Source organism: Channa argus, chromosome 7 (genome assembly GCF_033026475.1).
Source record: "Channa argus isolate prfri chromosome 7, Channa argus male v1.0, whole genome shotgun sequence".
Taxonomy (NCBI): Eukaryota; Metazoa; Chordata; class Actinopteri; order Anabantiformes; family Channidae; genus Channa; species Channa argus.
The window spans coordinates 15,873,977-15,900,013 of record NC_090203.1 but is presented as its reverse complement, the minus strand read 5'-3'; the positions used below and the strand labels follow the sequence as shown (position 1 = coordinate 15,900,013).

At 37.6% G+C, this 26,037-nt stretch overlaps 1 protein-coding gene across 2 annotated transcripts; it reads right to left on the bottom strand.

Annotated features, from left to right (window-relative positions):
- mtbp (MDM2 binding protein) lies at window positions 1–26,037 on the bottom strand. Of its 2 annotated transcripts, none has more exons than XM_067510834.1 (23): window positions 25,637–26,037; window positions 25,258–25,341; window positions 25,086–25,159; window positions 24,728–24,876; window positions 24,348–24,406; window positions 23,392–23,536; window positions 22,776–22,890; window positions 20,250–20,366; window positions 16,035–16,129; window positions 15,585–15,651; window positions 15,364–15,481; window positions 14,499–14,678; window positions 12,391–12,504; window positions 9,205–9,348; window positions 7,909–8,005; window positions 7,672–7,830; window positions 6,984–7,079; window positions 6,588–6,851; window positions 6,297–6,460; window positions 4,553–4,668; window positions 1,887–2,000; window positions 625–690; window positions 1–543 (listed from the first exon to the last, which is right to left on the bottom strand). In XM_067510834.1, exons 1-23 carry the CDS (start codon window positions 25,701–25,703, stop codon window positions 505–507), a joined length of 2,643 nt encoding a protein of 880 aa, XP_067366935.1. In that variant the 5' UTR covers window positions 25,704–26,037; the 3' UTR covers window positions 1–504. The 2 variants fall into 2 exon arrangements, with proteins under 2 accessions (XP_067366935.1, XP_067366937.1); XM_067510836.1 differs by having other exon boundaries at window positions 4,553–4,665; window positions 25,637–26,035.

Genomic DNA, 26,037 nt, shown 5'->3' with positions numbered 1-26,037 from the left:
TCACTTTACACACTCATTTATTTTTTTCTTAGACACATATGCGAACGGAAACCTGCTTATGATGAGTAACTCTGTGCACGACGTAAGATCAAATACATTTATTGTACTACAAAGGGTAAAATATGAAACACAAAGATAAAATATGTACAATTCATAAAATTCTTATTGTATTAAGAGACAAAATGAACAAGTGGGAAAGAATTTAAAATTACATTTGAAAACAGCTAAAGAGAAGAGATGACTGCAACTTGAAACCAACATCTAAGCCCTTGTGGCCTCTCAGCGACTCCAGCCCAAGCACAGTGTAATATACTACAGTCTCTTTCTGTCACAAGGCTCTAAAGTGGTATCGGTATTTATCCAGTCATTATCAGTATAGATTACAGTCATATCACCTCCTTAATGACACAATTAAACAAACAAAAATAAATACATTGAAAACATATCAGAAAGAATAAAAAAAATCTCATGTATCTCAAGACATGTTTTGCTTCCATTTAAGCTTCATTTGTTTGACGTCTTCTCCAGCACCCAGTCAATGACCTACAACAATGGGAAATATGATTTTAAACATGAGACTTGAGAAGATTTTGAACAAGTAAGTTGAGGTTGAGGAGGCGTTACCTGTTTAACGTTGCTGCTGGCGGCCTTCTTCATCTCGTCATGCAGACCCCGAGATGTCTTCAGATCCTGGCATCAAACAACGAAAGAATAGGATCGATTGTTCTGACACAACAAAAACTACTCACCTGGGATTTACACCATAAACCTGAGCACAGCTGAACTTATTTTAACAGAGTTGCTTAGAGTTAGGGTTTAATTAGAACGGATCAGTGAAAAAGACAAGTGTACACTATGTGAGATGCTCAGGCACAACTTGTCTCCTATTTTTTATGCTGTGCTTTCATCCATCCCCAGGAAGATTAAATTTTACACATCCACATCCAGGGCTGCACCTAACAACCCACTTCTTAGGGGTTTAGGGAGTTAGGTTTGTAATCGTTACTGTACATCTTGATGACTCCACCCTGTTAATGAGCCTATTCAGGCCAGTGTGAAACAAAGCCCTACTCTGGAGGGTTCGTTCTGGGTTCGTTGGAAACCTTTCGAACCAAGAAGGTTGAAATCCTGTTGACATGATTCAATTGACCTCCAACATCTCAACAAAAATATTTTCCTAACTCGTGAATTTTTGCAAAACAGACAGACACTGGCACAATAAAAGTTTAAAGCACGTAAGGCAACATTTGTTAAAACTATGTCAACCATACATTTTAAAATGTGGTGTGTCTGGCTATTTTTAATTGTTTCTGGACACTTAAGCACTACTTAAGTCTTCTACTGCACTGAACTTTACAGGTCAGTGTTCAGTGAGTTTTTCAGCTGTAGTTACTAGTTACTTCCAATTTTCAGATTAAATGTGATACGCACATGTATAGTTAGACAGCACATTTGCCCATAATCAAAACCAAACACCTTCTGTGGGCCAGTAATGCATCCATCGAGCAGAGTGACCTTATTTCATCTCCTCTGAAGTTGCCTATTGTAGCTTTAGGTAAAGGAGTTCTTCTTTCATCAATGTTGGCAAGTATGGGTATTTTTTTATCTCTATTTTTCTATTAACCAAAAAAGCCTGATTAGAAATTTCAGAGGCACAGAAAATAGATGAAATGTAGTTTTAGTATGAGCAACAACAAGAAAAAAGGATTGCTTTTTGCAATCCTATTATATGCCTTGGTATATTTCTATTATTATGCTAATTTGTTGCAAAGATCTACAAAACTCAACATATGGTCAAATTATCCTGGATGCTCAGAGGCATACAAATCATGTAACTGTCAAATAAAAAGGACAGCGCAGTGTGTGTGGGTAGTAAAAAGACTAACCTTGAGATAGAATTTTGAGATATCAAACAGTCTTTTGCTGCAGGCCTCAAAGCACTCGTGCTCAGCAGTGATCCCATGGTGTTTGAGTGTTTTAACTACCACCTCCTGCAACATCTGAGGGCAAAAAAAGACAGACACGTAAACACATTTGTATTAGCACACGTTTGATTTGTTTTTAATCTAGTCCTATTTATTCCCTCACCACCTAATCATAACGCACTTCAGAAAAGCTAATTTTAGCACAGCTCCCTTTCAAAATGCTAAGGATGTCAAAATGTCTCAACTTTGGGGAACGTCACATTTACAGTGAGAGCTTGCAGGTACAAACACACAAATATTTCACTGGAAGCACAGTCAGGGAAAAGGCATTCCTGAAACAAATATATCAGCCTTTTATCTTGTCAGAGCGTCTGTTCTGAGAAAACACCATAAATTATTGTGAGGAATCATCGGTGCCATTCAGTCTCATGAGTAGAAAGACAGCTTTTAATCTCTGTCCTGAATAAACTAACATTGTTTCTGAATAAGGACAACTGTTCTTTCCTGTACAGGCTGTGGGTGATAAGACTGTTTGCATAGTAATCAGAACTCAGAAAAAGCCAAGGTCGGATGTAGACTGTGAGCTGTACAGAGCTGGGACAGAGGAAAAGGTATAGAGGTGTGTGTGTGTGTGTGTGTGTGTGTGTGTGTGTTGGTGTGTGTCTGTGTGTGTGTCTGTGTGTCTGTGTGTGTGTGTGTATGTGTGAGTATGTGTATCTGTGGAGGAAGGCAGCAGGTGATATGATAATAGTGCCTTTAGTTAAAGAGCTTCTGCCACAACATTATAATGCAGCCCACACATTTGCAGTGATCACATGCAAAACATAAAACATTAATCTTTGCTCGATCAGTTGCACAGTTCTCATCTGTGAGAAAAAGACTGTGTGTAGCTTGTTGTGTTTCTGTTTCTCTGTGTAGGACTGCAAGTGATTGGAGTGATTACACATGACGTTTCTTGGAGAAGTTAGCAATACAATGTTCTTTTAAATCTTTGCTAAACAGGTGAATATCATAAGAAACTGTACTTTGTAACAAGTTTGGTTTTAGTATAGTAGTTATTGCTTTAATTGTTAATTTAAACAATGTTCTCCACAGAATAATTGCTGAGACTGTGGTAGAGCTCAGCAACATCATTTAAAATTTGAACAAAATAGCTCAGTTTGGGCAAAAAAGTAAATAAAAACAAAACAAGCAAGCAAACTAGCTCCAGACACAGCAATGCTAATATTAGTTGCAAGACACACTCTCATGCTTATATCTGTCAAATACAAAGATACGTAGGCCTTTATTTCCGTATTTTGTAGCCGGTTTCCAAGTCTGGGCTTGGGTTGGACCACTCAAGGTACATCTTAAGGCCAAGCCAATGTTGTGTTGGCTGAAAATGAACCCAAGTCTCAAATCTTATACTCTATGGAGCAGGTTGCTTTCAGGGAACACTTTGTATTTGTCTGCACTGATCCTCCTTCAGTTCTGACCAGTCTTCCTGTTCTTTTAGCTAAGAAGCCCTTTCCATATCATTATGCTGCTACCATTCATATGGTCAAGCTTGCTTGTATTATTAAATGATAATGTTCACAAGACAAAAGGTTCTGCTATGTTTAATTGTTGTCTCCTAAACTCAGAAGCATTTTCCTCATGCTCTCTCAGTCCTTCAAAGTGCTGTTTTGGCAAACTCCAAGCAGGCTTTCATATGCCTTTTACTAGCTTCCATCTGGCCTCTCTACCATGAAAGCCTAATTGATGGACTTCTGCTGAGACTTTCATTCTTCTGCAGGTTCTCCCATCTCTGCAGAGGACTTCTGAAGCTTTTTTAGAGTGAGGTTCTTGGTCACTTTCCAGCCCAGTTAGTTTAATTTGCCACAGGTGGAGTAAAGTTCTAGATCCATCTTAAGGATGATTACAGTAACCAGGATGCAGAATCTTATAAATGAACATATTTTGAAGGATTTAATACAATAGTAAGAAAAAAACAAGAACTGTTTTAGTCTTTACTGTACGGGTTATTGAGTCTAGACTGACAATTAAATCCATCTATTCATGCTCTTAAACCACTTATGTTGTTCAGGGTCGCAGGAGGCTGGAGCATAGCCCAGTTATCTTTGGGGTGAGGTACACCACTTAATCTAACATGCATATCTTTGGATGTGGGAGGACACCTGTGCTCACGATTCTATCCACTGAAAATGAAATATAAAAACCAAGTGAACGGGTCTGAATACTTTCTGCAAACAGAGAAACATAAAACAATAAAAACAATAATAATAAATAAAAGTTAGCCTCTGAGGTAAAATAACTAACATGAAAATATCATTTTGTTACTGTTATGAAATGTTCATGTGAAATTGGCAAGTTCAAGCCTAATTATACCTAGAATAGGATTTCACAGCAACCTAAGCTTTATGCTTTTAAGTGCTTTTAATTCTTCCTCATTGTGAATGGCAGGGTAATTCAAAGTCAAGTGAGCTGGACATGCCATGATGAGAAGGTATTTCTATGGTAACAATTTTCACTATTTTAAAGGAAAAAATGTAGTACTACTAAAAAATAACCAAATCACTGTGGGTAATTATACTGAGGTTTGAAATAGCCCCCTTTCCCTTTTAAATAACACACACACACACACTTACCCTGTTGTGTTTCTGAGAGCGTGACTCTTTGGCAGGTTTGTCCTCTCTTCTTTCATGATGTGTCTTCTGTTGTTGAGGTTTAGGTTTCTCATCAGAGGAGACAGTCACCAAACCTACTGAGCAACGAGAGGATAATGAGCAAAGAAACACTTCAGAATTTTGACATTTTTAAAGTAGAAATACATTTGTAACAAAGAACTTAGTTCTATCAACAAAGTAAATGTCAGTGTGCATCACAAAAATAGTCAGGTACTTCTGATTTGTAATAATTTTGCTGCGTGGTAATTGGCCAATTCCTGCAATTACAAGCATAGTGCTGGCCACCATCCACCTAAGCTCTGGCCTATTTAGCCAGAACAATTCAAAATACCAGTGTGACTGTGTAGAGCCTTTACACTGTAACAAATACAAAATATTGCTGCCTTATAAATTTCGGGGAATTTAAATAAAATATGGGACAGCACACATTGCCCCAGTAACTCTAACACTGTGGTAGCCGAATTCAGCTATCACCCATTTGATTATATATGGCAATGTACTGTAGCTTCTACTGGTGTCTGTGAAAAACAACTATAATTGTATTACTACTCATAATACAAATACTGTTTAGCAAATTCTGAAAACAATGCACTTCTGTATAGTGTTCTGGTGTAAAGTGACATGACATGAGGAGGAGGGCTGGGCTGTGTAGAGAGGAGTGATCCTGAATCTCCAGGCATTTTTAGCCAATTACAGACCAATATCCAACCTCCCTTTATTTCTAAAATCCTTGAAAAAATAGTTGCAAAGCAATTATGCGACCACCTGTACAGGAATAATTAGTTTGAAGACTTTCAGTCAGGATTTAGAGTTCATAATACAGAAACAGCACTCAGACAAAACTTGTCTGTTGTCCAAGCAGATCATTACATTAGATGGCATAGCTTTGTCCTCCAGTAATACTGCAAGGAACCGTAAAGTTAGTTTTGACCAGGATTTGTCCTTTACCTCACATATAAAAAAATCTCTCTAACCTGCAATTAATCCAAAATGATGCAGCAAGAATGCTGACTGGAATTAGCAAGAAGGATCATATTTCATATTTACTAACTTCTCTCCATTGGCTTCCCATTAAATCTAGAATAGAATTTAAAACCCTCATTCTTACATATAAAGCTCTGAACGGCTCTTTCTAAAGATCTCTTCCTACCATACCATCCTAACAGACATCTTTGATCTCAGAATGCAGGCCTACTCGTCTCTCTGTCCCTTTCTGCAGGTGTCCCCAGCTTTGCAGCTGTGCATTTCCAGTGTGCAGCTACTCTTTTCTTTTCTCTCTCCACTTTCCACTCACCCCAGCCGGTGAAGGCAGATGGCCGCCCACTCTGAGCCTGGTTCTGCTGGAGGTTTCTTCCATTAAAGGGAGTTTTTGCTCTCCACTGTTGCCTATAGGTTTGCTCAAGGGGGATTTGTTGGGTTTTCTTTACACATCTGTATAGTCTAACTTTAATATGTAAAGTGCCTTGAGATTACTTTGTTGTTTGTTGTTAATTGGCCCTATATAAATAAAGTTGAATTGAGTTGAATCTAAAGCTAGCACTAACGTTTGGTGAACATTGTAGTTTTAAGTTACATTAAAATTCATCAGCATACTACAACTACTTTGTGTTCTGAAAGCTGATTTTGTAGTTAGCCATTTACTAACATTTAATTTCTGAGTGAAGCTTGGCTGACAGCTAAAGTAAAGTGAACCATGTTGTTGTACCTGAGGATGTCCATCGTACGGCCGAAGAGGAAGAGAAGCCAATGGAGGAGGAGGTGGACTGGGATCTGCTTGGCTGTTGTCTTAAAGACCTGATTGCAGTGTGTGTCCCGCTGCTGCTACTGCTCTGAGAACAAAGGGAGTCGCTGCTTTCTGACTTCACCAGCCTGAAGCACCCAGACAAACACACAAATACAGTAAACATCACCATAATTCTTGAGGTCTTATATTATTGTCATCTGAGTCACCAATTGAGGGGCCTAAAGATTGCACAATAATCTACCACCATCACACCTTTTACGAGGGTAACCGCCAACAATGTCTGTTTCCCAAGACCTGCGTTTGAGTCGTACTACATCAGCGCTGTGCAGAGTCTCTCCATCAGGCACACTTCCTGGTTCTGACATCACAGCTGGGGAAGGGGCAGGGCTGAGGGTGAAGGGGATGGCACAAGGCTCTTTGGTGCAAGTGGTCTGGGTCTCATGCCGAATCAGACGTGACTGGAGCCGCACGAAGGCCTGGTCTCGGTCCAAGGACTGCTGACTGTCCAGGCAGAACCTAGGTGAACAAATAAAATGAATTTTAAGATTGTACATTCTAAGCCTCTCCTGATCATGATAAACGTTGTTTAGCTGCCTGTAAAGAAAATACTGTAAAATACTATAGCTGAGTACATTTATAGAAACTTACTCTATGCCGTGGTAATGCGAGGCTGAGGCCTTACAGAAGGGCATTTGGCTGACTCTCATGGGAGAGAGGTCTGGTGACAACTGAAACACATTGTTGCTAAACAGAAGAGAGTGTAGGAAAACAGACACCGTAAGGGTTGAGATAAGAAAGCAAGAAAGACTACAGAAACAATATGCACTAAACACACACAGAGATGGTTTGACAGAACTATTAGCACTACTGGATGACTGTTCTGCTCCAGAATAATGTTCTGTTTTTACCCAATGGCATATGTTTCTCAAAAGGTTGTAGGCTCACTGTTAAAGGCTAATGGTCATAAACAAATCCTGATTATGGCCTCATTACCAGAAAACAATTGAAAACCACACTGAAACCATTTACCTGACTACAGTTAGTGTAAGGTTCGCTATAAATGTGGAAAAGTAGAGAATGTTTCTGCCCTGAGTCATATGGTATTTTTAATGTCCATATGTTCATAAAATTGTCTGCCACTTTCAGCCTGTGGTACCAATGTGTATCTCTCAGTCAAGATGTCTCTGTAATCCTGTCTTCTTCTGTATGTGGCTGTCTCTCTCACTAGTTAAATTAATATGGATATAAATGCAAATCAATTAATCCAGCTAATATCTTAAATGTCACATTAATGTGCTAAACAGTGTGGAATAAAAAAAATTTTTATTGAACCTACCCTCTATTGATAGCCAGTGGTTGTAGCTCCCCGGTGGGCAAACCATCAGATGTAAAGTATTTCAGAAGTTCTTTGGCATCTAGTAAAGCATTGGAGCCTCTCTGACTGTCTTTAGGACCCAGCAGGCTGTCACTGGAGCCTGGAGCTAACAGACCAAATCTAAGACAGATAATAATAATTAGAACCAACAGTTTGGTCAAACTGACACCAAATTAAACCTAAGTAAATCTGAATTACCTTGTCCTCTGTCGTCTCCTCTGCAGATTCTCGATGTTGTGGAGGACGCTTCTCTCAGGCCAGTCAGATGGCCGGTGGGAAGGGAAATTCTGAAAATCTATGACCAAAAAAACAAACAAACAACAACAACAACGGTTACTCTTGCAAAATTTGATAAGGACTGTATATGGTGCTTAAAATGGCAATTTAATTCGACAAGAATTTGTGCTATGAGTGATTCAAGTGCCATGAAATGTTTTTGTAGTGTGCAACGACAATTATTGTCCTGAAAACCTCAATTCGCTGGTTTCTGCAGTCACACACTACTTCGCATTATCAAGCAACGGCAGTATGAAAACAAACATATACTGTTTCCCCAAATCAGTTTACTTCTAAATGGTCCTTGGAGTCTGTATAGAAATATCCTTAATTGTGTTAGTTTGTTTGTCTTATAAGGACATGTTTAAAAACGGCAAGTAAAAGCTTGGCCTTGGTGTTTTTTTAATACTGTGTGGCACTGCTTGATCTATAACCTGGAGTTTCCAGCAGTGGATTTCATAAGTGTAAGAAATGCAGCAGGTTAATGGATAAGATGAGGGTATTTCACACATGGTAATGTAAATGAGGATGTTAATATGTCATATAAAGAGGCTCAAGCTCTCTTACAGCAGATTGACAGTCCACACCTTTGGCTTTAGGCAGTGTAGATACAAATGAGAAAAACATTACACATTACACATAATTACTGTAATGTGAAGTCTTTAAAGGATAAATGACAAAGGAAAAAACTTTGGTTTATTTAAATCCTCTATTTAAGTCTATTTTAATATAAATAAGCTTGCTCAGACAAAGCCTGTATCTAACGGCATAGACAATTACACAATAAAAATTATGGAGGACAATATTCTGCAGAAGAGACATAAACTAAGGAGGTATATTAGCCCAAAAGGTGTATTTTTAAAACCACTGCATCCATCATTGTGCATGTGCATAGTTGGGCGCAAAAGTTTGAATCCCGTTACTTTATAATGGCAAAAACAAACAAACAAACCAATTAAAAAAAAGACATTTTGTTGATAATAGGTTAATAATATAGTATGTTGATGAAAAAAAAATCTTTGTTTTACTCTTTTTGACATTCCAAAATAATTTTTGTGCCTAACTGTAGCTCTTTCTAAAGACCTGGATGCTAGTGACTTCTTTTTTGTGTATTATCAGCTTACATTGTTTCAACAATCTGCCAGTAGTGTAGCTTAGTGTTTTTTTTTATTTTATTTTTAAATACCTCATTTTTTTGGCATCTTTGACAGTCCCTACCTGAGTTCTTCTCAGTCAGACAGGTGGCAGCAACTGGCAGAGTGCATTCAGTCATCTTTAGATACTGCTCCCTGGCCAGACTCAGTATGACCTTTAGGTCATTGACAGGTATTGAGGGTGTAGCTGATGCTTCACCTTTCTGCCCTGGAAACACAAACAGAGACTGTTTCAGATTCAGTTTACGGCTCACTGGCAAACTTGTAAATGGTGGACGATATTGGAAATAGTGTTAATGTTACATAATAAATCAAAGCAGGAGTGTATTATTTTTCATTCCCTTTTTACAGTTATAATGGGTAATTACACCTGTTCATAACCTCACGTAATTGTTTTTTATAGTGTCTCTTTATAAAGCAACAATTTAGCATGTAGATTTTCTGTAAACTTGTTTAATTAAACAGAAACATCAACAGTCAGAATATATGTAAATGTAAAATAGCATTTTAGTAGAAAAAACAAATCACATTTCCGTTAAAATGACATACAAAATCTGCAGAGTGATAGATATAGTAGGTCAGCACGGTGGTGGGACGCTTAGCGTCACCTCACACCTTTCTGTGCGGAGTTTGCATGTTCTCTGTGTGCTCGTTTCCTCCCACAGTCCAAAGACATGCATGTTAGCTTAACTGGTGACTCAAAATTACCCGTGGCTGTGAATGTGAGTGTGAACGGTTGTCTCTCTGTGTATGTTTGTCTGTGTTGGCCCTGGGATAGAATGGTAGCCTGTTCAGGATGTAGCCTGCCTCTTATACCCCTGCCCCCCTGAACAAGATAAGCAGTTACAGATAATAGACTATATATAAAATATACTATGGAAGCAATGAAAAAGTTTGAGATCCACTGAAAATGACACAGAGAAAAATACAGAAAGGAAAGTCATTGGTATCCACATGCATCAGTTTGTATATTAATCTATATGACACAAAGACAGACCCATGATTGTACACACACACACACACACACACACACACACACACACACAGCAAAAACTTCCAACAGAACTTCTAACCTTTGAAACTTATAAGGACACGCCTTTTCCCAATTTAATGCCAAGTCAAAAAATACTGCGATGAATTTCATTAAGGCCTGTGGTTTGTCAGGACTATTCATTTTGCTCGTGGCCTTTTCAAAAATAGTCCTATTGCTTTTCCTTAGGTCTGACAAAGAATTTCACTCCACTTCCTTTAATCTGGCTCTACTCCACTTATGTTTCACTATCTTTGTCTGCCAAAGGGACATTATGAGTGTCTGTAAAATAATGATATTTCAGCAGAGTCTTTCTTAGCACCAGCCTTTGCAAAGGGGTGCACAGTTGAGAGTTCAAACTAAAAACAGATCAGACAGAGTGGTTTAGACATGTAACACATCTCTTATACATTTACCTTTGTCTCAGTTACGAAAACATATAAACGAGAGACAGCTGATCCCAACTGAATTTACAGTATTTTACAGTTTGTAATAGTAATAATTGGTAACAACTGAAATATAACAACTGAATATACTCAGTTTCATTTTTCAAAACAATTAAGACACTTCTATTTACTGCCATGAAGTCATCTATTTCTACTCACTTCTATTTACTGCCATCTCACACTCAAACTGCACAAATGCAACTAAAACTTGATCTACAACTCATGATCATCTCCCAGGAAAATTTACAACTGACAATTCTCTCTCTTAACAGGAAAACATTGGCTATCCAGAAGACGCTGGGCACCACTGCTGTCCAGGTTTTATTTTTTTATTTTTTTGCACATATCAATCATAAGTGCACAAAAGAATTCAAGTAATTCCAGTTATGCAATAAAACACCTTTACATATTCATCTGTATACCGCATTCACAAGTCTTTCATTGTTGTCAAGTGCTTGTCAACAACGTGTAAAAGTCTAATGTAATATAAAGTTTTAGCAGTGGTGGAGTCTAAGTGAAAAAGGAATTGATAAAATTCAAAAGATGTGATTTTAGTACAAGGAATAGAAAGTGATGCAGACTTTAGCTTTTCACTACTGTTAAAGGTTCCTGTGGTTGAGCTTTGAAAAAAAAAAAAAAAACGAATTCAGCACTGAGAAAAATACATTTTTAAAACATAAATAATCCTTTCCTACCTTTGAATTGATTGAACCAGACACGTGTAGTTAGTGTCAGTTAGCACAGCAGCAATGTTGTAGTTTATTAATTCATTTTTCATAGATTAAGTCAATGATTCATTAAAAACTAATTATTTCAGCAAAAAAACAAAAAACAAAACAAAACTATTTATTAAGATCAATTATAATTATAATTTTAGTGGGGTAGCAGTGGCTCACTTGGTAGAGAGGCTGCATGTCGAAGTGTCCCTGGGAAAGACACTGAACCCCCTACAGCCCATCCCCATCCCCATCCCCAGCAGTGCAGTGCCGGTGCCAAGCCCGGTAGAAATTGGGTAGAAATTTAGTTCAGGGTCGCAAGGACAAAATAACTAACTAACTAAATACATACATACAAAAATATATAATTGTAATTTTATCTCCTGTTTCTCAAAAGGTAAACTTTGAAGCAGGTGTCATCATTTTCTACCATGTATGGCAATGCAAAATGGGTTAAGCTAGATAAAATCAGTGGATAAAAAAGGATTTGTGTCATGTATGTTATGGATCAGGACAGCAAAGGGTTAGTGACATAGGGCTGAATAATCTCCACCACACTGGGGTTTTGCGTATGTGTGTGAAATTAAAAATATTGTAGCTTTGATGTTTTGTCAGACTATCTTCCTGACAATAAGTTACACCACAGCAATTACTCAGATGAGAAAAATACACTAATTTTGAATAATATGTGATAAATATGTTCCCATTAAACTTCTACTTCTTTTGTCTCCTCCACTATTCTGTGAGATGGTCCTCCCCAACCCGTTTGGGGTCATACAGTTTTGATTGACACATCTTAGTGAGCTCAGTGTGCTGGGCTGAGTGCTTGTCTTGGTAATTATGATGCATTAGCATGCAATTAATACAAGCACAACAATAGCTCTAAAATACAGCCAAAATGGTGATGAAATCTGTCTTAATAGAGAGCAATTATTTGCTTTATTGCCTACACAATGCTCAGCTCAACACCTTTCATTTCTTGTTTCTTTTTCCTCAGAACTGCAGTTTATTCTGTGATTTGATTTCCATTTCAGGAGCTCTTTTTGTGTAGTACTTACTAAGATATTCTTTGAGTACCAGTGTCTGAACCTGGGTCACCTTCCTCTCTCTCTGGAGCAGGCTGTCTCCTTGGAGACAGGGCAGAGGGTGGAGGATGTCGCCAATAGCTTGTCCTGATCAAAAAAGAAAAGTAGAGAATCAAAAGAAAGCATGATTAGATAATTTGGAAACCGCAGTCGCGTATTGTTTAGGGTGGAGCTGGAACATTTTGATATTTCTCTAGGGGCCAGGGGCAACATAAAGTTTGAAGGGCATTTCAACAATTTCACAAAAGAAGTTGAGATTACTTCAAGTATTTAACAGAAAATCTGCATTAAAACCCAGGACATTGAGTCTGAATGATGAGGGGATTACCAGGCAGGGGTCTAATGAAACACACATAGAATTGCAGCATGAGGGCTGAAAGATCCAGTAATTGTGGAGCTTGACCATCTGAAAGTCTGCATATCACGGTGTTAATGTTCTTGTGATGTCACTATTATTTTTTATACTGTAAATCTGCTTCTCATTAGTCTCTAAACTCTGTGAGCATGCAACATACCCCTGAATTACCCTTTGCTATGGCATGGTCAAACACTGGCACTGTGTCAAAACCTGTGGAGTCTCAGTGTCTTGATTTTTTCTGTTTACTTTCTTGGACACTGGCAAAGAGAGATTGCAAGAAGATAATACTTATAAGTAATTTGAAGAGCTTATAATGTAAAAGATTGCTAAAAAAAATAGAACCTAAATCTAACAGTACTGCTGTAATACATAAACATATGGCTGGTAAGAGGCCAATTTCTAAAATCTTGGCTGGTGAAAAAATAAACCTCATGTTAAACAGAATCTAAAAGTGTAGTGTTGATGTCATGTTTTGTTTAGGTGCGACAATAATCAGGTGTGCAGACTTTTCTTTTTATTAAAAACTCTGCCGTGTCTTTGCAGCAGCTAGGACATCTTTTATATTCCCATTCTGCATTTAAAAGTCTTTCAAATTTGTCTCCTGAAGGTTGCATAAAATGTTAACAACAATGGGAACTCTCAGGAGGAAACAGCGCAGTAGGTCTCTCGATTCGTATCATATAAAGCTAAGGAACAATAAAGGACTTTTGTCAAGAAAGACGCTTTTACTTTAAAAGGAACAAAAAACACTGAATGAGATTTCCATTTTTACAGATGTCACCTTTAACTAGCAAGGTCCACACCATCTTTCAAATTGTTATCAATTCGGTCCACCACTCCATCTACATCTTCATTCCCATTGCATCTCATCACCTTTCTGTCTTCCTTCTCTCAGTCAATCCATATGTCTGTTCAATACCCTTTTACACGCTCTTCTTCTTTCATTGATTGTTCTTTAGTGACAAATATGAGGACAACTTTCACAGAAAAGCCACTGACAGAAGAGGAAGGGATGAGATCCGTACAAGAAAGAAGAGGCAGCAAAAAAAATATAAAATAAAAAAAATAAAATAAAAAAAAGAAAGATATAGGCCAAAAAAAACTAGTCTTTGGAGGCAGAATGGCCTATAGCACTGAAAGAGTATCAGTTTTAAAACACAGGCAAGCATAAGGAAAAATGACTGCCCCTCAGCTTTTCCCAATGAAGCCAGAAGCCTTGAATAGTTTTTCTTTAAAATGCAGCAAAGAACAAATTAGTGTTAGATGGTCCCAAACTTAAAATGTTAATAAAAGACTAGAGAGGTTTTTATATTATGTTAAGTACACGGACACATAGAGAAATGAGGTGAAAGATGGTGCTCAACAAGACAGAACTCTGCACTGTGAGCTGCAGCAGAAGCTGTGACTCACAGATCCTAAAGACAATACAGAGTTGAAGACCTAAGTAGCAAAAGTTGCACTCTTTCGTGAAGCCGTAATTGTCAAAGTAATTAACATTCATTTGGTCAATGTTGTGTGCATCTCCATGGCTACACTGAAACGCTAACTGCTCATAGCTAATTCAGCATATTTTAATTTGCCAACTTGTAAATAAAGTAAGCCAAAAAAATGGACAATGTTGTTTTTATGATGTTTGTGGCAACAAAACACTCCTAGTGACAGTGGTGCACGCATAAAAACACCCACACACACACCACAACAAATGGGACAACATAACACGTACCTGATGATGACAAAGACTTCTCTCTAAGCAACCCAGAGAGAGTTGCCATGGTAGCTGCTCCATTAATTTGAGTGTTTGAGTGCAGCATCCTTGCTGTACAGGCTCCACACCCAATGCTGTCCGAGCCCTGGACCAACAGGAAATAGTGAGCGGTCTCGCCTTTCACCTCGACATCAGGCACTAAAGGGTAAAGACAGAAGTACATAGATACAGTTAAAGTTAAACTACAAAAAAATGAATAGTTTTAACTGATCATACAAATAATAATATCAGTTGCTCTCTCTTTATAGCTTTTTAGGCTTATTTTAAATAAATTATAATATAAACAAACAAGCATATTTTGAGCACCATGGAGTGATTAGCCCAGTAGCCTCACAGCTACAAAGTCCCTGGTCTCTGTGTGGAGTTTTCATGTTCTCCCTGTGCTTGCGTGTATTTCCCCAAGGTAATGTTCCCTGTAGGGGCGAATGTCAGTATGTCTGTCTCTGTGTTGGCCCTGCAATAGACTGGCAACCATTTCCAGGATGTATGCCGCCTCTTGCCCAATCGCATCTGGAATAGGTTCAGCCCCCCATGACCCTGAACAAGATAAGCAGTTACAGATAATGGATGAAGCTATATTTTTGGTATGATTCATATATATTATCCTGATGTCCGATTTTATTCTTTACTATTTGGTGATTCCTCCTCCAGAATTTTCCAAACTGATTCAGTTCGACTTCAAAAGTCTGCAAGTCTTTCGAAGACATAGTGGAAGGATTCATGACATACATCAACATAGTGCTATTAGGTACTTATTTCGCAACAACAAACAATATGGTTTCTCTTTGCTTTTACCTTTTAACAAGGTAACAAAAAGTCTTACTGGGTAAGGACTTTGGTCTCTTGGCTACAGACTCTCTCCAGCGCCGGGAGCTGAGCTGGCTGGCTGCAGATTGAGCAATTGGAGTAATTATACAGGACAGACTGAACAATGCTCCAACCTGAATACAGAAACACAGAACATACACATCCAGTAAAAACACACCCTCAGTCCTGTGAATTGCAAACTTTATCTACTGATTTTGTACGTACGTATGTACGTACCTTTCCACGCAGTGACCTCAGCTGGTCCAACAGTAGTTTAGCTTTAACTGAGGTACTAGACAGCCCTCTGTTTGTTAATTGTAAAGGAACAGTAAAATATTATGGTGCAGGACCAATCAAACACTTTTTGTGATGGGAATGTTCCTAAAGAAGAAAGAAGTGAAAACCTGCTATTACATACCAGAATCCTAAATATATTTGAACAGTTTTGACTTTTTCATTATAATAAAAACTAGCCTGCTAAAAATTATACCACAAGGTAATGATGTATGAAAATGTATTTAATGCATTTAAAAGTAAAGGAGACAAAGCACACACACACACACACACACACACACACACACACACACACACACACACACACACACACACACACACACACACACACACACACACACACACACACACACACACACACACACACACACACACACACAAAATTAAGGATACAGTTCAAAATGGGTGCTGGACATCAGAAAACTGGGCAGGTCTGACAGATTAACCAACTGAACCAAGTCTAAAACTGGTGCGTAGTAATAAAAAGCCTGCAAACAGAAGAGAGAATGAAGGATGGAAAGGAAAAAGACAACAAACAGAAGGAGATAAAAACAGGGTTACCTTACAGAGCAACATATTAAATTAACGTTTAAAAAGTCACAGCAGTTTGTGAGGCATGTCCTGGATTTTGAGACCACTCGTCAACTGGAAGACTGAGAAGAGCCCTTTAGCTAGATACTGAACATTACCATATGACAGTAGTGGGTGGATAAGTGACCCTTTTTTCCAAAACTGAATTTGGACTTTCAATAGTACCATAAGTAAAACAATACTTACTTAAACAATACTAGGTATCTTGGCAGGGTCCAGTTTCTAACTCTCACGGCAAGGACATGCAGCTTTAGATAAAAGTGTCTGCTAAATAACTTAATGTAAATGTAGAATGATAGTTATAAATGTATAGAATAAATCCAGACATACCTAGGTGTGGATGATGATGATAACAACAACAACAACAACAACAACAACAACAATAATAATATTTAATAGTTGGGTGATAAAATACCAGAAAACATAAATACAGACAAAACAATAATTTTTTAATTAGAACCACTTTTAGAGGTAGGTTCTTAACACAATGTGGCTAGCATTTAAACAAGACCCACACAGTTCTCTAGTTGTCTCTTATACTCTAATGAGCTCATTATGTTATGTGGAAATCAATAATCTATAACTCATTTCTCAGTAGAAAAAAAAAAAAGATGATTCCGATGTAATTTCTCTTTCTGATAGACGTATGCAACATCAAAGAGTTGAACCAGAGAGATCAATAAGGCCTACAACATTTACCTTTCCTCAGTACCCACCTGAAATCATTCTTTATAATGGTGTAAAGAGGGGTAAACCTATCTTGGATAAAAATGACTAAATGTATAATTTCTCCAAAAGTGACTTGATTTTGTCCTGTTCTTTGCAGTAGCACTCCATATTATCTTCAATCATTTATTGTCCCTTCTTACTAGGAAGTGTGAACAATGTGGGACCAGTAAGTGTTGTTATTTTGTGGAGTGGTTTTTCTAGACACAATAAGCTGCTGGAAAAGCACAGACATTTCTCAACACATGCTTTCACTTTGTCATTATGGGCTATTGAGAATAAATTAATAAGGAAAATGGATACAACACAATAACAGGTGCAAAAACAAGTAGTCAGTGGGTAATGTTTGGGTAAATGTGTTGTTGACAACAGGAGGAGGTTTCCAGCAGTAACTAACTGAAACATGAAATTCATCTGTAGGATTAAGTGTAAGAAGTGGGAGAGGAGTAGAGGTTTGAATGCAGAGTCTGGCCCGATGACAGTTCAAATCTCCAAAGACAGTTTAGTGTTATGCTCTTCCTTCCCTTGACAAACATGATGCGGGTGGTTTTAAAAAGGACACTTCACGAGACAAAGTCTCCGTGTCACCATTTGAAAAAAAGGATCTGTGTGTGAGACAGCATTCACTTAATATTACAATTTTGATTTGCTGGTATATGGCTCCCTTTAGGAAGAATAAAAGGGTAACAATGGGATCATTCAGAACACTTTCCTTTCAGTGTTTTGGAAACGTGTCGAACAAAAGTACCAATCTATTTTCACTTGAAATTAAATTTAAAAAAAATATAAAAAATCTGGCCATGCATATATTCAATATAGAATAAAAGTCCAGAAACTACAAATTGAATATATTTCTGTGTATCAGACCATTGTAATCAATGAGCAGGAATTTATTAATTTATCTCTTTATTTTATTTTCTGTGAATAAATATGTGCCTCACACCATAAAAATAAACAGTGTTGAACTTTTAGTCTATATAATAGACAATATTATTACAATATTAATATAAAATGTGAAATAAGCTTCCCTATACTGCACTTCACTGTATTATTTCTCCACACAACACATGGTGCTCACACAGCAAAGTGCAACCTCTCTGTGCTCTCAGGTGTGTGTTAGTAATTATCATGAAAGTTCGCCATGACAGTGAGGAGTTCTAATATTTTTTGTATAAGCACAGTTTACATTTTGTATGTGTGTGAGCCATTATACACTCAGTTATTCCAGCAGTGTAGAGATATGATAGTTTGTCCTCCTCAGAGCTTTTTTTATTGTGGGCCAAGACAATCATCACCATCTGCTTCTCTGTACAGGAATCTAATGGGATCTCTCTCTCTCTCTCTCTCTCTCTCTCTCTCTCTCTCTCTCTCTCTCTCTCTCACTTTACTCTCTACAGATATGTAACTGACAACTGTGCACACAAACACACACACACCTTAACTTTGAAGGTGTGCTGTGTTGCATATCAATCACAACGTACAGAAACCCATACTATGTGTTGTCAGAAACAAACTCACATTGGTTAGAATAAACATTAGGCAAATTATACAGTATAACATTTTTGTAAGTGCAAATAATTCCCTTCTTTAAGGTGTGTAACAAACATCTTATCCTTAAATGCTCATCAAGGACACAATCAGCATGCTAATAGATTAAAAAACTGTTAGTTGGAGAAGTAAAATGATAAGATTTATGTTTCTTTCAAAACGGTGTAAATGTTTGGTCTGTGTTAGGATTAACATTTTACCAATATGTCACTGTAAGATTTTAGAGTTCAGTAAATTAAACTACATTAAAGAGAACTGAAACATAAAAATGTCTAAAAAATATTTATGTATTTCAAGAACCATGTCTGCCAATGTCATTACCCAAGTCTCTGCATTGTGTAAAAGGAGATATCACAGTGACCTGACAGTTCACTCTAGCAAATAGCTCTGAACCACTCTATCAAAAAAATGCACAATTTTGCCAAAAATAAAACAGACAAAGCTGGTACTTGAACAGTGAGGGATGAAGCCTGGCAAAAACACTTTTGCCAAATAATGATGACGCTTACCCTAAGAAGTACATACTGTGAGAAAAAATGAGCACACTCTACAGAAGTAACACATGCACAAAACTGACTGATTTCCTAAGTTGAACCCTTGAGCATTGGCCTGCCCTGATGAGATGTCAAATCTACATTGTAATGCTCCTTTCTGGCTACTGGGTCATCGAAATACCAGAGGTCAACTCTCATTTGGCAGATAAAATACATCTGATTTATCTGGCTAATGGCCCTTCTCTCACAGGTTCCTCAGTGTGATTAAACGCCACTAGGGGGTGACCCCCTTTCGAACTCATCTCCATCTAGTGATGTGAATGACTGGAAGACTGTGTGCAGCTCATTCGACTGTTTAGCTAAGAGGAAAGACATGGTTGAACTCACCTTAAAGGGACAATTCTCCTCTGAATAAAAATTCAGTCATTATCTACTCAAAACCTCATCAGACAAATTCCCTAAAGATTGGTGATATGAAGACACACAGACAGAATTCTTATACACCATCTAACACATTGAATTTCTCTAAACAGGATTTCCTCACTGACAATGTTTAAATCAAGTGCAGGCCCTCTGGCAGATGACTCTGCTTGCTGCAAATGCTGCCATGTTGGAAACCAAATCTTTGTCAGAGAGAAATAAGAAAGAAATAATGAGGTGAATAACTGAACTTTTGAAACCACTATGCAAATGTTTGGCAACAACAACAAAACAGTTTAATTTACTTGCTTGGGGTGTTTGAAGAAGATAAATGAGATTAAGCTCCGACACAGTCTTGGTCCAGACCTCTGATTTGCTACCCAACAAACTGTTAATCAATAAGTCACAACCACAAACTCTTAATCAGTGGAAAGGAGTGAAAACTACAAGCAGGCATGTTTGCCAGTAGATGTGAATGTGAGTGTGAATTGTTGCCATGAGATAGAACTGGCGACCTCTCCAGTGTGTCCCCCTCCTCACACCCAGTGACATACCTCATCAGCTAAAGCAGTTCAGATAACAGAAGAATGCATAGCACAAAGCAAACAGAGAACCACTCACAAAACATTGCCCCATAAAACTATCATGGTTAAAACATAATGAATAAATTATTTTGTTTTAGATACAGCTACGGTGTAGCAACGTCCATTTAAATAATATCACACGTCCATGAACTATTTCCTCAGGGTAACGGTTTAATTTATTAGGACAAGAAAGTTTTATGTAGGGAAAAACACAAATGATAGGTAGTGAAATACACTGAACTCACCTCAGCCTGTAGTTTATGGTCTGTAGTTGTGTGGGGAGCTTGCAGGGGACTGGCCCCTGATATGTGAAGGACTGGAGAGTGCAGAGAAAAGCCATCGAAGCGGAGTTCTGACACATACTGAAGCAAACACACAAAGTAATGGGAAAATGTCATGTAAGAGAAGTATATGTTGTAAATTATTACTTGAGTGAAACATCACACAGTGCATAAACTGTCGGTATTAAAACTGCTGGAACACCACAGTATATCAGAAATAGTCATGGTTTGCTCTTATTACATGGCTGCATAGTTAGCTGTGCATGTGCACGTGCATGTAATCACACACACTCTCACACGTTTATTAGCTATAATGCTATGTATTACATGACTGTGAAGTGGTGATGCCATTCATAGACAGGTTTTCATTCATTTGGAAATTCTCCTTTGTTCTGCCACTCTCCAGCTGTGAAGCTTTTACTGACTAACTGCTGGAGCCCACTCACTTCTGAAGGCAGCAACTTAGAAAAGGTCACTTTAGTGAAGGAGAAGCTGCATGCTTGCCTCAGCATACTCAAGAGCTCAGCACACAGAGCGAAGAAACTTTTGCCAAGCATAGCCAGTCAACAGTGATATAAATTGTTAAGATTACAGTATGACCGAAATGAGTAGTTGTGGTGACAATACATCGGTATTGGTTTTATGTGTGTAAATTAGTTTGAAATGGATCAAACATGTACCAATCTGACATTTTACAAAACAACAACAAAGTTGCTGTTTCTGAAATTAAAAGAGAGTGTAATAACCATGCAATATGCTGAATCAGTCAGCCTTTAGTTCAGAAATTAAGTGCACTGTAACTAATGCTAATGTAACTTGTTAAACATAAGGAAAAATATTTTGTGTTCTAAATTATATGTAACAGATTCATATCTGTTCAAAAGACATTATCCACATTGGAATATTTTATTTAAATAAAGCAGAACCTATGAATATTTTCCAATTAACAGTGGGTCAAATGCATAATGTAAAAGGTGTTTCTGTTCAGTTCACAGTTTAATATTAAGCCACAGCAACTTTAATTAAAATGTTGTGTTTAACTTGTGTTCTACAATTTTAATTTTACAATAAACTACTAATAGTTCTACTAAGGGGGGGCTGTAGCTCAGTTGGTAAAGGCAGTCACGTCCACGGACTACGGGTCAGTGTTTCAATCCCCGTTCCCGGCTATATGTCGAAGTGTCTCTAGGCAAGACACTAAACAGCCCAGCTGTGCGGTGCCGGTCCAAACCCGGTAGAAAATAGGGAGGATTGCTTCAGGAAGAGCATCCAGCGTAAAAACTGTGCCAAATCAACATGCGGACAATGATCCACCAAAAAAACAAAAACTAATAGTTCTATTAAAAAATAAAGAGAAATGTTGCTTCAACTTCTTAAATGCTCAGAAGTAAGAACTAATTTCAGTAATTAAAATAAGACAGGATGATTTAAGATACAAGCAAAGTTCTTTATATAGCACATATTTAACATAAAGATGTAACTCACTTGTATATTTTCAGCTAGAGGATTGTCGGTGTTTCAAAGCATCTTAAAATGGCAAGGGAAATTATCTTAAAATGGCAAGGGAAAAATCTAAGCCAGATTTAAAATCACCAACAGTACAAGACATGAAAGGAAACTCCAGAGCAAAACAGATTGCTGATTCTCCCTAGAGGACCTTGGGAAAAAAAAAAAGAACAAAATTGGCCAATTCTGTCCAGAGATGGAAAACTACTGTACCTGCCAGAGTTCCCCCATAATGAGAAAGAAGTACAATTGGGTGTAAAGTAATCTCCAGAGCAGCAACAAAAACTCACCTCAGTCTATTCACTTGGACAACAAAATGCAGCCAATAGCAGGAAAGCAGAAAATAAATTACAACACATGGCTACAAATATGGGGCTATATGCTATTAGTGTTGTATATGACTGTTAAACTTTTCATATGAAAATACTGGCTAATATTTTTCTGCTATAACAGCTTACACTGTTGAAGAACTCTGAGAAGACTTTTAACAAGATGTTGGAGTCTCCCTTTGGGATTTGCCGAGCACAAACCATCAAAAGGCCCAAGACCAAATATACTCAAAAGCTATTGTATACATGTGTCTAAATATTGCCCTTTTAGGTTAAGAAACAAAAGTAAGGCATATTTTCATCTAAACATACTTTAACACTATAAATACTTCTAAAAGTAAAGGTCAAATCCTGCATGTCAATAACATCGGCACCATAGGCAATATATGCAGACGCTGCCCAGAAGTATTCTCTAACACTTGTCCTTTACCTATGTCCGGACCAATAATCAATTGCAGCAAACTCCTCAGGGGTGTATGTCAAGTTAGAGTGGGGCCAGCCCAGGTCAGCACTGCCAGAGCAATGCCAGCAAGACAGAGCTTTCCCAAGACCCAACAGAGTACAAGAGAGGGGAAAAAAGTGAAAATGTAACCCATGGCCTTGTGCACTGCATGAGTAACTCTGTAAGAAAAGATATAAGAACAAACACGCACACCTTCTTCTCTCTGATAAGCAGGCTGCCCCTCCATACTTCATTGCTATCAATGCAGCTGTCCAGGCCAGCAGGCTCCACCAAACCAGCACTCAGGTGGGATGCTGCTTTCTGCCATCTAGGTTAAGAAAAGAGAATCACTCAATGAGCAGCAAAAAGAATTTAGGAAACTTTTACTGCCGATTTCTGTAAACCATAAAAAAAAAAAAAAAAAAAAAAAAAAAAAAGGGATTTATTTTATATCTTCTGAGTGTGTAAAATGTTCCTCTAACTATTTATCAAAGTTCACACATGCCCATATTTACTCATCTATCTCCCCCTACTGGTGAACTGGAATCATATTAAAATAGGTGTTTCAGCAAATTTCCACAAATTCACACAATATGACTTTTTTATGCATTTTAAACCATCTTTGGAATTTTTTTTATCAACCATTCATATGGCCATGTCCCTCATATTTGTGTAAATAAACACACATTTATATTTTTTATATTCACTAAATGCATGGTGTTAATTCAATTACATTCACAATATGTATATATTTTCTTATTAGATTAGTTTCAAACTGGCTCCCTAATAAACAGGAAATGCAATGCATGTGAATTTTTCGTCTTCTCACCCATTTATTTGCTGTGTGACTATACTGATTTTAGCAGCATGCCAGCAGGACATGTGTTTGAGGGCTCCCAAGAGAGGCAACAAATCTTTAACAGTAGGGGACTGGTCAGCTGAGCCCAACACCAGCACATCCAAAAGAGCTTTACCTGAAAGTGGAGAAAAGGTGAAACCAAAAATTTATTTTTTTGACATTTTGTTTCTGATTTCTGAACTTAATATTGTGAAAGATTACTGAACTACCTATACCATCTTTTAAATAGTAAGTTAAGCTGTTTTTTGCTATTTTAAATTATAAAAATCTGTGAAAGAAAAGGTGGAAGAAAGCAATCAATTCAGCTCCTCAGGGCGGCAAACATTAAACCCGACTGTTCACAACACCTATGGAGGTGTTGTGTGCTAAAGAAGCGTTCTTTAAAGTATGAATTATCACTTCAGGGGGCAGGCTTGCTAAGAAGTCAGAGCACAAGTATCTTTCCAATGGCAGGAATATATATTTGAAGTATCTTATGCAACATTTTCAACAAGGCATGTTGCAGCAGGAAGTTTCCCAAAATGAAAATGCTTGAAATTGGACTGGATCCCTGTCACACAGCTGAAGAGTTTGGCTTCAGTAAAGGGTTTTTAATTCCTCATTATTGGCAGCTCTGGCTAAGTCAAAACTCCCACTTACTGACACCTTTTTGTGTCAGTAAACCAACTTCTTTCTCTGTTGACAAATCAGTAAATTATTCTCCTTGCGCTGTAGAGATATTCATACTAGACAAAACAATCTCAGAAAAGTAATTTCTGGAATCATTTCGAATTTGACACCATAGAGCCACAATATTCCCTGTTTGTTTTTGTTACATTATAAAGAGTGACAACCCTACACAGCACGCAGTTAACACCAACATATGTGACAGACACTAAACAATAAAATGATGCTAACAAAGGCTTATATGGATCACTTTCCTGTACCTGGAGGTGGCAGCTTGTCTGACAATAAATGTAGTCCTTCAGCAGCCTCCTCCAACAACCTGTTCAATGAAGACATGGACACCAGCCAAAAACTTGGATACTGACTTTTTAGACATGAAGGATATCTTCTTAGTAATATCTTTACATCTACTTGCATCTTTCTTCTATCTACAGTATATATTAAAAACTACATCAGATTTAATAAAGTAATTTATAAAAATTAAAAATATGACAAAAGGTCCATTATTTATAAAATTGTTATAAGACTGCACTATCTTCAATTGAAATTTGATCTATCTGGCACAGTCCTTAAAAAGAAAAGAGAAAAAAACAAGTTCACTTATTTCTATAAAGTGCAAAAAATATCATCTGTCACTTACTCTGTCAGTGCTGCTTGGTCAGCCTTTTGGTCCGGTGCCTCCTGATTACTCAGAGAACTGAGACACGACTCCAAAGCAGTGGGTTTCTCCTCCTCGCTTTCAGCTTTTAGATGGCCTGTCCTGAACTCTTGCCAGTCTGAGCTACAGAACTAAAACATAGGACATATTAATTATTAAGTAATATTAATGAATTCAAACTCATTTTCCTTAAAGGATGTGAGAATGGTTTCAATGTGATTTTCCTTTTGAAGAAAGCACTTATTGTTCAGTCGTAGCCTAACAAATATGCATACAAAAACACAATTTACTGCAATTTAAACTACAATAAAATGGTCCTGAATATTCAAATTTTTCTTACCTGCGTTAATCCATGGCAAACCTGAACAGCAAAATACCACCTCCTAACTGATGGGGGGCCACTGAGGGTACAAGCTAAAAACATATAGAATAGAAAATTTAGGGAAAAGCTATCTTGTGCTGGAAGTCAAGTAGGAAATCCCCAAATCACCACAGGGCCTAAGTTACTGTACCTGGAAACAGAGAAATCCCTCTCCCCAATTCCTGAGATGAAATATCCACGAGTCTGTCATGGATCTGCCTCACTGGTTCTAGACCTGTCGACAGAGACAACTGCTGTCAGACTTTATCAGAGACCCCTAACCAGACTATAAACGCAGATTTTGGTAGGTTGGTCTCGTTTGAGTATTTTTACTATTTTCATCCCGAGCTTAATTGTAATCTGATAAAGGCTAACATCATACAAAAAGCTGCTTCTTCGTCTCTAGTAGAGCTGGATTGTGTCATTCTCTAAATTTAATGTTTACATGAACACAAGCTAGCATTTACTAGCAGCCTCATCTCGCCGATAATTCAAGTTATATTCTGTGTTAGAAAGAAGTGAACATTTACATTTATAAGCGTCTGCCAGGTCTTCGTCGGTTTGACAAAAGGATATAACCAGCAGATATCGATCCATGTCGTGTGACCATTAATATATCCACAGTTAGTGTTTGTTTGAAGTGAAACATCAGACTCTCAAATTTCCCACCAGTTCTTCTTCTTCTTCCACTTCTATATTATGTCTCATCGAGTGGCGACAGACCACAAAGCGCGCCACCACCATCTAGCGGACATAGACTGAACTACTAGATTTACCTATTGATCAACACATTTAATATTAAAATGGTCCCATTAATCTATATATAAGCTATTCATAAATACTATTAATAGTTTTACTGTAGTTGGCCTCCACTGTCCACCAGGCACTGAAGCCATTACAGCCCATACATCCCAGATATGTTGGCAAGGAT

Coding starts and splice junctions, on each gene's coding strand:
- mtbp (XM_067510834.1), bottom strand. CDS start 25,703: ATGGATCGATATCTGCTGGTTATATCCTTTTGTCAAACCGACGAAGAC. Junction 25,342..25,636: donor CCTGGCAGACGCTTATAAAT/GTAAATGTTCAC, acceptor CTCTGTCGACAG/GTCTAGAACCAGTGAGGCAG. Junction 7,831..7,908: donor AGGAGACGACAGAGGACAAG/GTAATTCAGATT, acceptor TATCTGTCTTAG/ATTTGGTCTGTTAGCTCCAG.